At 43.0% G+C, this 16,832-nt stretch overlaps 1 protein-coding gene across 4 annotated transcripts in view; it reads left to right on the plus strand.

The window, feature by feature from the left end:
• sphkap (SPHK1 interactor, AKAP domain containing) overlaps positions 1-16,832 on the plus strand; it is a 60,056-nt gene that overhangs the window by 40,657 nt on the left and 2,567 nt on the right. For 2 of the 4 annotated variants that reach the window (XM_086125340.1, XM_086125341.1), the window contains exons 4-9: positions 7,173-7,232; positions 7,491-7,631; positions 8,138-8,393; positions 9,179-12,506; positions 15,049-15,210; positions 15,913-15,996. In XM_086125340.1, the coding sequence (XP_085981466.1) occupies positions 7,173-7,232; positions 7,491-7,631; positions 8,138-8,393; positions 9,179-12,506; positions 15,049-15,210; positions 15,913-15,996 (4,031 nt within the window). Of the gene's footprint in view, positions 1-7,172; positions 7,233-7,490; positions 7,632-8,137; positions 8,394-9,178; positions 12,507-15,048; positions 15,997-16,832 lie in introns of all 4 variants that reach the window. The other 2 variants (XR_015102443.1, XM_086125342.1) reach the window with 2 other exon arrangements.

Here is a 16,832-nt window from a genome sequence, read left to right on the forward strand (position 1 = left end):
TTATTTCTTGGCAGTTCTTGCGATCTTTGTGCTTCTTTATCCTGTACTGCTTGTAAATTTGAATTTCCAATCTGGGGTTCAATGACGGTTTGTGTTCAATGAAGTCCTTCAGCAACAAAATAAGATCGTCAACTGACGACAACACGTTTCACAATATTCACAGTATCCATCATTGAACTGAAGAGGCTTTGTTTTTGGTTAATTTCACGTGACACTTGTAAGACTGCAAAAACACTAAAACATTTCCGGCACGGAAACAAAAAAAAAAAAGAACTTCATGATCCCGTTTGAATTTTAAGTGGCTGATTTACTAGGTTTGCACTTGGAAAATGTACACAAGGTTCAACTCACCCAAATAAATGTGGAAGCTGATTTACTAACCAGGCGCACACAGGACTGCATCTGACAAATGCGCAAAATGTCTCCGTTGTTCATTTTGCACCTTCTGAGAGGAGTATCATCAAAATCAAACACGTTTAGCATGTGCGCCATCATTCGACGTACCTGAGATGAATTACGCTGGCTGATTTCGTGCGCTTTAAATATTGGATCCGAAAGGCAGGCGCAAACCCGCATGTAAAGCGGCGCTAGCGTAAACATTTTTGAAACACTACAAACAAAATGATCACGACATATCATCTATTCAGCGGCGCAATGTTTAGCGCTTGTGAAAAACCAAAGGGATGACTCCAAACTTCTTAATAATACAGCGTGGTATCGCGAACGGGGTTGGCATATCGAAACTGAGCCGAAGCGTGGATGAGTGCGGTGCAATGTGCATTGGGGCAAACCGGGGACAAGTAGGAGTGGTGACAGCGCCGCCACTTCTGCACGACTCCAATTAGACTGCGGTGTCAAATCCAACACTTGATTAGGGCGTACGCAAGCGCCGCGCGCATTGCCAAATGTAAAGGGGGCCTAAGCGCTGAGGAGTTCGTCCATATTCGCTTTGTTTTTGGAAGAAGGTTACACATACATGCGATTCAGTTTAATGCTAGAAATGGTTCTGCGTAGGAAAGACAGATTCATTTGTGCTAAAATAGGAGGCAGTGTGATTTGTTCACAGCTACAGCTCCTGTTGAAGCGCGACATAAATAGCGTTGAGTTGAATTACCGATTGACGGTGACTCTTTTGTTGAGACTTTCGGCTCTTGCCACAGCTACTACAACTCATCCAAAGGTGTCAAGATTAAGTGACAACTAATCGATTATCAACTAGTTTTAATAATCAGGTCATCATTTGAGTTGTGTCATCAAAATAAGACTTTTGCAAACATCTGCTTTTACCATGACAATGACCAAGCCAGTTACAAAATCCCGCTTGTGTGATATTACTTAATTTTTAATGTTTAGTTGTTTTTTTTAAACCGATAAAGAATAGCACATAAACAACAATAAAATTGGTTAATGAACGGTAATCAATCCAACTCAAATTAAATGCTTAACTATAATGTGCATGTTTTCCATTAATACCTGACACCAATAAGAGTCAATATGTTTATCCGTGTGTGTGTGTGTGTGTTCATATCATCCGCAGTTTATTATACTGACTGTTAAATCATGATGTGTACTAATGAGGATTTTTTTTCTTTTGCAAAGCCACCATGTTTTTTTCAATTAAAAAAAAAGATCTAAAGATCTTCATATTGATTGCGTATGCCGTTTTAACACAAATCTGCAAATCTGGGACACTAAGAATGCAGCGAGCGAATGCAGGGTGAAGAGAGCAAAGCAAATTGGCTGTGACTGTTGGAGCCCATAAATAAGTCTGTTTGGGAAAAAAACAAAAACGTCAGATGTCGCGCTCTCATCTTTTACAATTGTTTTCACAAGCTGCCAATACCTGCAGTACTGGTTTCAAATGGTGTATAGGTTTATATTTGAACTGGCAAAAGAAGAGCGTGCTCGTCACAAGTGCACAGTAAATACTGGAGTTTGATTTGATTTGAAAGTAAACAGGAGTCACAGTATAAGCAAAAGGGAGACAGAAAGAAGGGCAACAGCTGCGTGTGGGAGGATGAGAGAGAGAGAGAGAGAGAGAGAGAGAGAGAGAGAGAGAGAGAGAGAGAGAGAGAGAGAGAGAGAGAGAGAGAGAGAGAGAGAGAGAGAGAGAGAGAGAGAGAGAGAGAGAGAGAGAGAGAGAGAGAGAGCAGGACAAATCTTCAAGTGTCAAATGAGACTGAAATGTTCAGTAATGGTTTTGTGTATTGACCAAGTCTGTGCAGACATTATCGTATGGGGGAAATGAGATTTATTTGTGGGCATGTGATGAAAGGAAACTGGCAGCTGGTCACTGTGCATGTTGTCGAAGATTTGACACAAAATGGGATTTATGTGTAAATATGCTAGAACAATAAGAACCGGTCTGTTTTCCTCGGATGCTGCGGTCGACGACGCACATACGGTACACACATGTGCAGGGTGTAAAATTCCATGCTGCACTCAGGCATAAAGTAGGCTCAATTACTTGAGCACTGGCCCAGATTCTATCAAGCAGTGACTTTCCCTTCACTTCAGAAAAATATATATTTTTTTCTTCTTTTTTAAAATTTTTCCATGTTTCCATTGTAAATTGTCCCAACGTTTCAGACGCATACCATATTACTTTTCATCTCTCCTTTTGTTGGGTTAGTCGTTAGGGCTGAACAATGAATCAAAATCTAATCGACATCGCAATGTAGGAGAATATTGAAATTGCAAAGGCGACAATTTGGGGAGGCTGAGGGTTTGCTCTCACTTGTCTTCCGAGCTTCTGTTTCCTCTGTAAACACGAACAAGCCACCTAGCTGGCTGAAAGAGAAATTTCTTCCAGACTTTGTTTTCTCGCAAACATATTTTCCACTGGTATCGATCGCGAGCCATAACATAGGGATTTATCGCCTAACCCGAATGTCACTGTTTATGAGCTGATGCAAGTAGCACGTAGCACATCCCGCCACGCTGAAGGAAACCAGCCTGAACTGTTCCGCTCCAAAGAAACATGGATGAAGGTACATCACCAAAACTGTCAGGCACTCACCTTACTTTTCACGACGCTGCTCTTCTTCACGACATGCACTCTGGTCAGGCCTCTTTTTAAAGTTAGTTTGGTCAGGTCAGGAACAATTGGTGGCTTTTGGCAAAATCTGAAAAACAGAAAACACCATGAAATGCCTTCCAACCAGGATGCTTCATTATGCCACTTCTACCGTAATGTTTCCAGATCGTCAGATACCAATTAGGTTGCTGTGTCAAATTATTTATTCAACATATGATGACTGGCAGGTGGTAAATCAAAAGCGCTGACACAAAAAAACAGGAACTCCCAGTTACCAACAGGACCACACAGTGTTCCATGAACCGAGTTAAATCTCGAAGCATTTTGCATCCACCTGCCCTTAAAACCTTTTAGAAATTTGCGGTCGTTTATTTACTGTTAAATGAGACACCTCGGCATCATCAAGTCTTTTCATCAACTTCACGCTTATGTCCAGTTCTTGTGTCAATTGCGCCAATGATGTGTCACATTTTCTCCGCATTCTCCGCTTTGAAAAAAAGACTGACTTCGACAGAGTTAAATCTTTTCACTCTTTCGGTACCGTTTTTTTTTTTTTTAAGGCAGTCCGGTAGTCGAGTGGTTAGCACGTCAACTTCACAGTGCAGAGGTACCGGGTTCAATTCCCACAACGGCCTTCCTGTGTGGAGTTTGCATTATTCTCCCCGGTTTTCTCCGGGTCCTTCGGTTTCCTCCCACTTTCCAAAAACATGCATGGCAGGCTGGTTGAACACTCTAAATTGTCCCTAGGTGTGAGTATGAGCGCGGATGGTTGTTCGTTTCTGTTTGCCTTGCGATTGGCTGGCAAATGGTTCAGGGTGTCCCCCACCTAGTGCTCGAAGGCAGCTGGGATAGGCTTCAGCACTCCCGCGACCGTGGTGAGGATAAAGCGGTTTGGAAAATGAATGAATGAACGAATGATTTGTTTATCGTGGTAATATTTGCAATGTGGCTGCAGACGGATTTCCACTCCATATTTGAAAAGAAGAATGCTATTTTCATAAATTAACATACGTCATTTGTTTTCAAAGAAACATACAGTATGTTGTGCATGTAACAACCCCACACAGTAGCAAACACGAGGGGGCGACTTCTGTAGCGCCGTTCAGTGTTTTCAGTGCCTTGCTCAGTGACTTATCGCGGGTGGCTGATCCGTTGCTGCACACCCGCTTGTTCTGTCTGCACACATTGACCAAGTTGACCTTGTTGCCCTCATTCTAATTCATTCAACAGCTTTACGTTATAAAGAACAGGCATTTTACATGGGCTTGTGGAATATTTCCGTCCATGACAATTGCCTACACAAGAAACATGGTCACTTCTTAAGTCAGGGAATGTCCGACACCAAATGTTCTTGTTCTTGTCTGGTACGTCTGGTGTCAAACTGATAGAATCAGGGCGTTTCCCTTGACACCTCTTATCAACTGCCTCTGGCCCTCATTGTTTGATGAGGTCAAATATACCCCTCCTCTCTTCCTCCACAAAGTCAAACATGAATTATTTAGGCCTCGTTCTCTTTAAGTGAAGTGATGAGGTGATGACAGGCAGAATAAAGTGTTTATATTATGTAAATTATTTCCCTAAATATAACTGCTTTACATTTTTCATGGTATGACACTAACGGGCAGAAAGCCAGGTCTTTCATCATTAATTTAGAGAGCAAATATTGCACATGGGCTGAGCAAGTGAGATGAGTTGAAAAAGGTGTGTAACATTTTACAGCACTCAACTCTGGCCCTCTCAGATCTACCGGTAGTAGGAACACAAAGACAAAGGAGATACTTGATGTCCTTTTTTTTAGGGGGGGCGGAGGGTTGTTTTAGTTCTTAGAGAGAACATCCAACCCCGACACTGTTTATGCTGGCATTGATTTGCTACGGCGAGAATGTCCAAAACATTTTGCCTTTCACCTTACAGTAAGTCTATTTTTTGCACTCACCATCTGCTCTTTCCCTCCAAATAATGCTCCTTATTGTGCCAGCAGAGGCTCCTGCTGCTTTTACCTACATTCTGCATTAATATAATAGCTTTGGGTATGTTGCTAGGAGTTTGCCTCACATCTCCTGTACACGTCTTTGGCAGCAGACATGCACCACTGCCGTGCAGTCTGACAGCTATTTTTACTTTAAATTCTTGAACATGTTCATTTCCTAAGGAGTGTTTTTTTCCATGAGGAGGAAGAAATTAATTTGACATCAACTGTAAAGAAAAGAACATATATTTCTATTATGTTGCTGTCGATGTAGGTCACAGGTATCAAACTCCTCAAGGGCCGCTATCCTGCATGTTATTAGATTCAAATGATCAGGATCATTTTCAGGCTTCTCCACAGCTTGCTGATGAACTGATCATTAGAATCAGGTGTGTTGGAGGAGGGAAGCATCTAAAACAGGTGTGTCAAACATACGGCCCGCGGGCCGGAACCGGCCCCCAAGGAGGTTCGATCAGGCCCGCAGGATCATTTAAAAGTGAAAAATGCATAAAAGACACGGAATGAATATTATTAATAAGGTGCAATTGGTGGAGTATCCGCTAGGGGGACACACTGTTTTGATCAGAGTAGAAGGCAATGTTATTTTGATCAGAGAAGAAGACAACAGTCTGACACTGTCACTGAGACAGACCCAACACAGCAGACACTATCAAGGACATGTGAATAATTTATTCTTTACACATTTAATAGCAATTTCCTTAGTTTGTAAGGTGTAAACAGGCATTAAATTTAGATTTTATATGGACATGTGTAAATGTTTTTAAAATTCCTTGCAGGATAGTGGCCCTCAAAGACCGGAGTTTGATAACCTGTGATCTAGGTTGAAGCTGGGGTGTGGGGAATGCTGGAAAAAACAAAACAAAACGGTTTCTTGCGATTGGCCGGCATCCCCTCCTGGTTGTACCCCGCCTCTCACCCAAAGCTTGCAAGAATAGGCTCGAGCACATCCGTGACCCTAATATAAGCGGTATCAAAAAATGACCGGATGGATGGAAAAACTGTTTCAGTTTTTGGGGTAAAAGGAGAAATTAAGCAAATCCCAAAAGGTGGGAAAACAAAATTTTTGAACGACATTTGTTTTTTTCTGTCAGTGAAATGGCGACCAATTGATTTAAATTGGATATACCAGTATGTTGAAAAAAATTAGGCAATTTTATTTGAAGGCCATAGCACCCAGCCCTGCATGTTTATCCTTCATTTATAATTGATCTCTGTGAACATTTTTTTATAAGACCACATGACTCAAGTAACATATTTGGCTTTCTTGTTGAGTCAAGCACCGCTTAATAGAAGTGAAAACATTTTTGAAAAACATTTGAGCATCCCAGCTGTGAGGCAGGATATGTTGTGAAAAGTTGAAAGCAGACTTTCAAACTGGCGACGTGGCAAGGTGTAATTATTTGGAACTATGTATCTATTTTGGTACGCCTGGAGGAGAGGAGGTGGTTGATGCAGGTGGTGCAGATGATGATTGAAGTAAATGAGAGCGAGCAGGATTCCACCTGTGCGTGTTTTGCATTGGAAAGACTCCATGACTCACTTCTCAGCAAGATGACTAGAATGGTTGCACTTAGATGTCAGACACATATAGAAATGTCGTGACTACGACACAAAAATCATCGCACCCCCAACTGATTCATGTTGCGCAGCCGAGCTCAACTGGGAGCCCCCTCCCATCCAATTCCTCCTCCACTGTAGCTTCACTTCATCCATTTAGCCATGCAAGTACTTGACTATGCCACCTTAGATCAGTGGCTGTGTGCTGAAGAATGAAACTGCCAGCCTTGTGAACAGTCCCTGGCTCCCCATGCTGACATGAGGACTCCATCATAAACCATTAAGGCTGTAGCTAGAGACGAAGGTGGGTGAGATAGGAAATAAAAGATGAAGCACGTATGACAGAACGGGAGAGAATGAAATGAAGGAACCACTGCCTCACAGCCCTTTTGTCAACCATGACAGCTTGTCTTTTTTTAACTCAAGTGACATTGTGAAAAAAGTATAACCCTGCATTTTCTATACCAAAGAAAGAGCAGTGGCGCTAGGGGTTGCCTTAACTGGTGGTCAAATGCTGAAATGTGCATGAGCAAACAATGCAAAAAAAAAAAACACGTTTCTTACCTTGTCTCCATGTGTCCTTTCCAGATGTGTTTTGTGAAACTGGACCCTCAGAAAACAGATTGTCGAGATGACGAAAGCATTAAGGTGAGCAAAAATCTTGTTGTTTTTTTTCTCCTATTCCCCCCTTGGAAAAAAAACAAACAAACATATGAATACCACATGTTAGATTAGATCCACATAACGTGTATCCTTGCTTTCCATATAAGGTCATTATAATGGCCGATTTGTTTATATACGGTAATGTGAAGGTTTGATAACTGCTCCCAGTGGCCGTAGCGAGCAATCAGTGTTCAAGATGCGCTGGTAATGCTGCGAAGCCATTTTGCATGCTCTTCTCCACAGAAACTGGCACTGGTGTCTCCAGACCTGCCAAAGCTTGTTGAATTACTAACTGCTCACCGGCCCAAAGAAAATGAGATCCTCTTCTTCGATGGCCTTGAAGGATCCGACAGTTGCCAAACACACCCAACAGCTCCTTCTCAGGTGACTCTGGGTGTTTTCGTAGCCTTCCAAGTGTTTGAGATTGAGATGAGAAAGAACCGAAGCGTGAAACACTGCATATTTCCATCGTGACATACAGTGTCATGCGCTGTGGCGTTCATCATGCCTTCTGGTTTTTAAAAATAGGTTCAAAGTTTTTTTTTCCCAGACAAATGTTTCTTTTTCTAGTAAAGAGAAAAATCTCTTACCTTGCTGACAGTTTCAGCTGTCACTTCAGCCTTTGTCAGCGCTGTCACTGCTTCCTGGTGTGACATGTCTAAAGCACGGCTTTGATCAAGTCTGGGAGCCTTATTTTGAAGGTTCCCCGACCGGATCAGCAGGAAGCAGTGACAGGTCTGATGAAGGTGAAGTGGCAGCTGACACTGTCCGCGAGGTAGGAGATTTTTACCGCAAAGAAAAATAACCATTTGTGTGAAGAAAAAAAAAGTCAAACTATGTGATATATTGTTGTTTTAAAAAAAATATATATATATTCTGGTCCTCAACAGCAGCAGAGAAGAACGGGGGTGTGCCTTCTTCAGCGACCAGGACAAAAGCGCTTCATCCAACCAAGCAGCATTATCTTTGAGATCAACAGGTTCCTTGCAGGTTTCCAGTGGGGACAAGAAGGACAGCTTCATCAAGGGCAAATCAGACAACGGGTTGATGATGACACCAATCGTTCAGTTTCATCCATAGAGGAAGACTTCCTGACGGCTTCAGAACACATGGGAGATGACAGTGAAGATGACGGTTTTAGAAATGGTAAATTCTGGCTGAATACGTAATTTCAAATATGTTCTCTGCTTTCATTCTTTTTACTGTGTTTTTGCCTTCCATCCATCCATTTACTTTACCACTGGTCCTCATCAAGGGTAACTGGAGCCAAAACTAGATAACTTTTGGTGAGAGGCAGGCTACAACCTGGACTGGTCCATTTGATAGCGCATAGAGACAGCCATTCATATTCAGATATATGAATGCGCATAATTCCACAGCCAAGATATGAACCATTGCGCTGTGAGACAGACGTGCTACCGAATATCCCTCTCTGCTTGTGTGGTTTTGTTTTATTTCGATCACATTGGCCACTTATTTAAATAAAATAACTTCCTTCTGAACAAGACAACTTATGATAGGTAAGATAGGGAAGAAATATTTCGATGAACCGTATTCTTCTATCGTGTCATTGGACATATTCCAAAATCAGGCCATTTTTCACTTGAAAACCTGGCTTCATATTAATAAGAACATTTCAGAATATCACATTTCAAAAATTATATTGTACTTAATATTTTAAAACTACATATTACACAATGTTTCTGTCTGTATGTGCTTGTTCTCGAAAAAGAAATCTGTTGACAGTTACAATTTGTAAACTAATTGTGATACACTGACCAGACTTTTTTACTGTTCTACACCACTGAGGACTCCCAACTAGAATAAGAGATATTGAACATATTGTTGAAGTCCAACCTCACTTAATCTAATGTGTTATTGGACATCTGCTGGCCTTTCACGATTCTACCACTCTTTCTTTCTCTCAACAGAGGCAGAAGTTGGTGAACAGACAGAGAGCTTGGTAGAGGTTGCGCAGAAACATAATGCTGGTGTCACGGGTCAGAGGGGACAGCTGGCTCATCATCAGAGAAGGGAGGGTGCAGATTTGAAAACAGAAGCACATCAGCGGGTCAGCCGGCACACAAAGGAATCAGCTGGTTACTACGCCACCAATCTGGCAGAGTCAGTCCTGCAAGATGCCTTCATACGACTTTCTCAAGATGAAACCTCGTTTATCTCTGAGGCTGCAGTCAGTGTGCCACATTCTCAGTGTCACCCCAACACAGCACTTTCACCAAGAAAACAGCCTTCCCAACTGCAGACCTGCTCCTTTGAACTCCCCAAAATTGTCATCGTTCAAAGCCCAGACAGTGCAGATGGAACTGCAGAGTGGCCAGAGACTCAGGTGACAAATGTGTCCGTTCAGGATACTACCACCAAAGACATTGAGATGCCAGAAAAGAAAGCCCAGATTCCTCACCATAATGGAGGACCTCCATCTAAACCTTTAGAGGTGGCTTTGGCCTGTGCTGCCAATGTTATTGGCACCATAACATCCCCACAGCTAGCGAGACATCTCACCCAGGATTCTACTTCAGAAGAAGACACAGAAGCGGAGCTCGAGAAACCGGAGGAGAAAAGCGACTACTCCTTCTCCTCAGCCATCTGTAGTATGGCTCAGGTTGCTGGTGCTGTTGCAGCATTGGAGCTTACGGATGCATCAGGGGAGGGTGACAATAATGACAGAGATTTAAGTGCAGTCTACACAACATCACAGGGTTTAATATCTGCTGCCCAAACATCTGCAGCCTTCACACTACATTGTAGTGTTGCAGAAGGTACCAGTGTTGACGCATTCCGTGCAAACATCGCTGAAGTCTTTCATAGGGAAGCAGCCGGGGTGCTGACAGATCCACATGGCTACCGGAGTGTAGCTGACCTCTTGGAGTCCACACATAACAAGATAGTTGATGGCATTACTTGCCCCAAAAAATTGTACACTGAAGAAAGTGAGGTGAGTGAATTAATCAATGAGATGGCCGACAGTCTTTTTAAGTACGCTTTAGAAAAAGCTAAAAGGAAAAAAGAATTGGAGGGGACTGGGAAAGATGCACCACACCTCCAGGTTCTTCTGCAAGACAGTGTAAACAATTTGCTGTTTGAGATCCTTTGCCAGGCACAAAAAAAGATTAGTCACATTTCAAGAAGTGATAAAGGGACATTTGAGACACAGGACCTTGGTACTTGTTCCAAGCAGTGTGTTCCCCCAAAGGGAAATGACTCATTAAGTCAGTTACAGGGGTTAGCAGGTTTCAGGCAATCCACTAACACTGACAAACACAGTGGAATGCGTCAAAGCACAGATAATCTTACCACGGTTCCTGGAATTAGCACAAATGCGTTTGAAGAAAGCGATGTAAATACATCTCTCTTTACGACATCCAGCAAAGAGCAACCACAGCACGCATGCTGTGCACAAAGTCAGTTGAAGTCTGCCCTACATACAAAAGACTGGTCGGGCCACCATGATACAACTGCTGTCAGAGTCCCTGTGAGTGACATCCCAGTTCATGGCACAGAGAGGCGGGGCCGATTTGCGACAGCAAATGACAGCAGACAGTCTTCTCTAACCCCACAGTCTTCACTCAACTCTTGCAGTTCACTTTTGTCTTGGAGAATGGACTCAGAGAGCAGGACACCCATTACCTGCTATGCTGATGATTTGGCTGCTACAGTGGTGTCTATGGCCACAGAACTAGCTGCTATATATCTTGAAAATTCAACCGGGAAGCAACCCTGGTTCTGTGCTCTCAAAGGGACATCTGCGGAGGGCCCAGAGGCTTTCTTTATCCCTGCTTGCCGAACAGTATTCAGAAGGAAAGAGAGTCAGAGCAACAATGTCACCTCCAAGAAACATCGAGCACCACGCCTCAGTGAGATTAAAAAGAAAACAGAGGAGCAGCCAGAGTTGATGGAGCGCCTGGTGAACCGTGTGGTTGATGAGTCGGTCAACCTTGATGAATCGCAGGACCCATTTGCCCTATTTGCCTCGGAAGTCACAGCCAGGATCATGAACTGCCCTGAGCTTAATGTAGTGGACACATCCAAAACAAGCCAGCCACGTAGCAGGTTGCAGTGTGAGAGGTGGAGCCGTGGGAAGGCCTCGAGTTATGAAAGCATTCCAGAGGAAGACGCAGACCCCTCGGGTACACCAAATACCCTTGGCCCCGGTAGTCGATTAGGCCAGAACCTGAGTCGCGGTAGCTCTATTTCCAAGCAGTCAAGTTGTGAGAGTATCACAGATGAATTTTCACGGTTCATGGTCAACCAGATGGAGACTGAGGGCAGAGGCTTTGACCTTCTTCTGGACTACTACGCAGGGAAAAATGCCAGCAGCATCCTGGCGGCAGCTGTGCAACAGGCTGCATCCAAGAAAAATGGTCACCTTAATGTCAGGACGACATCCTGCCTGTCCAAACAATCCAGCACTGAGAGCATCACAGAGGAGTTCTACAGGTTTATGCTCCGGGACATGGACAAGGAAAACAAAGAGCACGGCATTGCCAAGACTAAAGAGTGGAGCAATAGCTTGTTCCCGCCATCCCCCCGGAGTCCCTTTTGCATACGACAGTCATCAGTCCCAGACAGGCGTTCCTCAGATTCAAGATTGACCGTTAACTCACCCATTAAAGCCAATTCATTTGATGGGTTTGCCCAAAATGTTCATGGAGATACCCTGAATATCTACCCCCGCAACTCAGTGGCAGCAACAGGACTGTGCAAATCAGACTCATGTCTCTATCAAAGAGGTAAGACTGACCAGATCACTGACATGCTGATCCACGATACCTGGTCCAGTTCTATTGAGTCATTGATGCGGAAGAACAAGATCATTGCTGATCCGGAGGACAGTATCGACCTGGAGGGTGCAGCAGACCCCCAGCCACACATAGAGCAATTTGCTAACCGCTTGGCAGCTGATATTGTAGATATTGGCAAATCATCTGCCGGAGATCAGCGAGAGGTTCCTGGAAGCACAAATGGGCCACAATCACAAATGCACATACCTGTTGGTGAGAGAAGGAGGGGATTCAAACAATCCCATTTTAACTGTAGTTGGGGTAGATCAAGTCAAGAACAAACAGGGTTTATACCAGGGCCAGGTGACAGCAGTACACCCCGTTTAAGAGCCCCCAGGGATGTGCCAGTGATCCACATTGAGGGGGATACCCAAGAAAGGAGAGATGGGCATCCAGAACGACCACCAGAGGTGCCAGGTACCAAGTGTACAGAGAGGATTAAAGCCAACGGTAAAAGGTACTGAGATTAAACCTTGAGTGTAAAAAAAAAAAAAAAGACTGTGACATTATAAAAGAATAAGAAATTTACATGAAATGTGGTGCGAGTGGCCTGTTTGATGGCGTCAATTTCAGATATGCATCTGTGCAAAAATCCCTGGAGGTCGGCCTGGTGAAATTTCTAAATTGGACTTTGAAAAATCCAGCTCGCATGCGAGCGAGCCTTGTGAGGATATGCAGTGCAGAAAATGGACAAATGGATGGATTTTTGCAAAATTCAGGACACCCAGAGCTCTAGCGAGGAGACTGACCTTTCAGCCGAGTGTAGTCGTATGTTTATATGTGACGTACAGTAGGTACAACGAGGATGTGTATGCATTGTGTGAAGGAAGGCGGGCCCCCTTGGGCGATACACCCAGAAGTGTATATGTGTCTGTGGGAATAGTTAGCCAGATCATGAGTATTAAATGAACTGTTCAGCAGTACGGTCAATGAAGCTAATCTCAGCAATCTATCAGTGCCTTTGTTGTTGGTTTGCTCCCCTCGTCTCTCTCACACCTTCTTGCATGGCAACAAATGAAGGGCAATAGATAATTTCAGCCCAAGAGAGACTGTCTCGCCAGTTAGCTAGCGTAGCTCTGGGATGCAGCTGGTCCATGACATGGAGGATTTATTATTTACAACACCAACAGGCGCAATAACTGACCCAGATTCTCCCTTTGGCTACTACGTGGTGTGGGATCCTGGTGAAAGTATATTTTAAACTAGTAGGGACTAGAAGCGGGTGTACGCTAGTGTCTGCCACATCTAAATCTGTAATTTCTGATACAATAGATAAGTTTTCAACTATAACTTAATGTCAGACTTTGTAAATTGCTTTGGGTATCACATACTCTAGTTAACGTGCTTTTGAGTGCTTTCCATTTAGCAATTTTACCCAATCGGATTTTATTTATTGGACAATGACTTGTTTTGTTTCGAAAAAGTAGCATGACTCAATTCCATTTGAAAGTCATTTGTAACTGTCAACGCAAATAACAAACCAGACTTTAGAGTGCGAGTCTGAGCTCTAGTAATAAGGCAATGTAACTCCTTTCGTCTTTTGAAAGGCAAGGACAGCTATGGTTCGGGAAAAAAAATCCTGTATTCCCAAATGGCTTCCCTAAGAGTTAATGGGGCATAGACAGATGTTTTAACTGCATTTTAATGTTTTACAGTTAATGAAGGATGTCACTGTACTTTGTGCATCTCAGGATCAAATGAACCTGAAGAGAGATGCTAATGAATATATTTAGGAGCAGAAAACAAAACTCTGTCCTGTTCTGTGCTAAAATGTTGGGCCAACAATAGTTTTTTGGAACATTATGACTTGAGTGCACTGGTTTATAAACTGCATGGATGAATGGATGGACACATTACGCACACTTTGCTTTCCCCTCTGGTGTACACACATAAGCCCGACAATGGCAATAGTATGACGAGTTGATTGATGATTTCAAGAATAAATCAATAGTTAGCCAGCTAAACTGAAGCTAAAGCTAGACTCCCCAGACCAGAGAGAAGGGGAGTCTACTTTGAGATATTACAAGTATTTTTTTGTTACCAACCCTATTATAATTTCAATTTGAACAAACTATTTTGCTGGACTTCTGGATTTCAAAATTTGTTATACATCAATTTGTTGTTTATATGTTATGATGTGATAAGGTGCTTAAACAATTATACAGTTTCACAGTCATAACGGCCTCCTGTGAGAAACCACAAACATGAATTTATCACGCCTGACCTAAGTACACTACATGAGAACGTAATTATCCTGGGATTGGGGAATATTGTAAATAAACTGCATCAGTGGTTAAAACTGAGGGGGAAAAAAGTCAGGCCTATTGTGCGAACTTTACATAAACTCGGACAGATGCAGAATGCAATTACCAATTTCCACAAAAGCTTATCGAGCTATTGCGTATAGGCCAAATCCCATATTTTAGTGAGGATACAGAAATTTGATTTCACAATCACCTTCGATGAACCAGGAACCAACTGGTCGCTATTATCAATTGAGCTTGGCAAATGTTACCCCTAGTTTATCTCTGAAACCTCACTTTGGTCATTACTGCATTGCTAAACACAACACTAACTAACAGTGGCTTTTGCACTGTGTATAGAGAGGGCATTGGTTGATATATTTTGAGGTTTTAATGGTATGCTAATCCTTCAATTAATGTGATGAATAATGAATGAGGGTGGAGAGATGCTCCTGTTTGTTTTACAAGACATGCAATCTGTGTTAGTCTCTGTCCCTAAGGTACGAGAGGCATAAAGACAATAAACGTTTATTTCTCTTCTGTATTCTCAAGGTTGACAGTGCTCAATCATTTGATTATGACTTCATTTGATCAGTTTGTTAAAAAGCACTGAATATACCGGCATACACTTGGAGGCATGGACTTGGTTGATATGTTGAATATGCTGACGAATGAGCTACCTTATTGTGTACTGCACACTGAGAAGACCTCAGGACACTAAGGTACTTTAATCCGTGATCAATTTTGCTTTTCCAGCAGTGAAAGGCACAGGTCAGGTGTGGTTGTGGCGAAAGTAGCGAAGCGGGACAAGCGTTCAATGAGCGCCAGCAGTGAAGAGAGCATGGGAAGCTGGTCCCACATAAACACGGAGGATGAGCCCCCCGATGAGACCAGTAGTTTTATCCAGCTGAGTGAGGGGTCAGTAATTGCTGTTTCCCGATAAATGCGAATAAGGCTGCTGCTCCCACTGTCACCTCACTGTCATTGGCCCATTGCTGCTGACTCCTGTGCTCCCTTGTGCAAATACTAAATTTACTCCCTTGCTTTTTGCTGTTGCTGCTGCTGCTGATTTCATGCCACCTTGCTAGGAAAGCGAGCTCCACAAAGCCCGTGTACAAGGTGTGACCCACCTTCAACAGTGTTCAGCTTTCGTGATTGGAGAACATGTGACTTCTCAAACCAATCGCCTCTTTCCTGATGCCCAATCACTGATCGTTCTTGGCCTTCTGTGTTCCATGAGAAAAAGTTCTTGTGACGTTGACTTAATTGTGAAGCACGAGGTCATACCACACGCTGCTCTGTTCAACTTCTCCATCAGCAGTTTTAATTTAACACTTCATCCCCAAACCATGTGACGCGATGGCATGGTTACCAGCCCAGCTCGTCCATCAATTCAACTCCAACTATCTCCAAATCTCATTTTCAGACAGGCTTGCCATGATTCCACTACCACCAGCTCTCCAACCATCAGTTTTAGAATCTGCTGCAACTGCTGTATGCATGGAAATCTCCCCCTAACTGGCAGTATGACCAGCTGCGTATTGTCCTCAGTGATTAGGCGGGATGCGTGAAACTAAGATATAAATGTTGTCCTTTTGTTTCCTTAACAATGATTTACAGGAATGCGACCAGCAGCGACTCAAGCGTAGGCATGGGCGATCTCGAGACCTTCTCTGATGTGCCATCTCATAGCACAGAAATAAGGTAACTGTCACTTTTCCAAGACATCATAAATTGATCCATATAGAAGGCGCATGGGATTATAAGGCGCACTGTCGGCTTTTGAGAAAATTGAATGCTTTCAGGTGCGCCTTATAGTGCCGAAAATACGGTAATACTGTACACGTGTCTTTCTTGCAAAGGTTTGAATTTTTAGCATGTTTATACAAGAAATGTGAGAAAATGTTAATGGTCAGGTTTACAGCCTTAAAACATTGTATAATACCGGTAATTGTAAAAAAACTTGGCAGATTTCACCTACCACGGCTTTTCGGAACGTAACCCCTGCGAGGGAGGAACCACTATATTCCTATCATTGTTCATTAGTCCTGCAAGAAGTTCAAAATGAATATTGTGGTTTGGAAAAGCAATGTCTGATACACTTGGCATAACTTGGCCCACTTGAAAGGCTCTTTTGATATTGCTTAATCACTTTTCGTCTTGGGCCAAATAAATCACCCTTTTGAGGGCTTTTCCATACTCAAATATTTGTACTGTGCGTCTATTCATTCTGGGATTTTTTTTGTTTATGTTGTTAGGAGTTGTAAGTGTGACCATGTAACCCTTCTGCCCGTGACTCGCAGAAGTGTGTGGATGCATACGCGCCTGGCGCTCCACTAACACGAAATACAGTATTTGCATTGAGCTCTCCATTGCATCTGGGGCACGCTTCCGAACTTTGGGTGCGCATGGATTTGGGAGAGCTAGTTCAGTGATGCATCTTTGGCTTTACAGTTTCTCTAACTGCTGCTGATTGTAATTAACTGGAAGACTTCTTCAACTAAGATGACTTTGTTTAGGCTAGTTCATTTTGTGTTCAC

The sequence above is a fragment of the Hippocampus guttulatus genome, chromosome 12 (genome assembly GCF_054856545.1).
Source record: "Hippocampus guttulatus isolate MCC_2025c chromosome 12, RoL_Hgut_1.0, whole genome shotgun sequence".
Taxonomy (NCBI): domain Eukaryota; kingdom Metazoa; phylum Chordata; class Actinopteri; order Syngnathiformes; family Syngnathidae; genus Hippocampus; species Hippocampus guttulatus.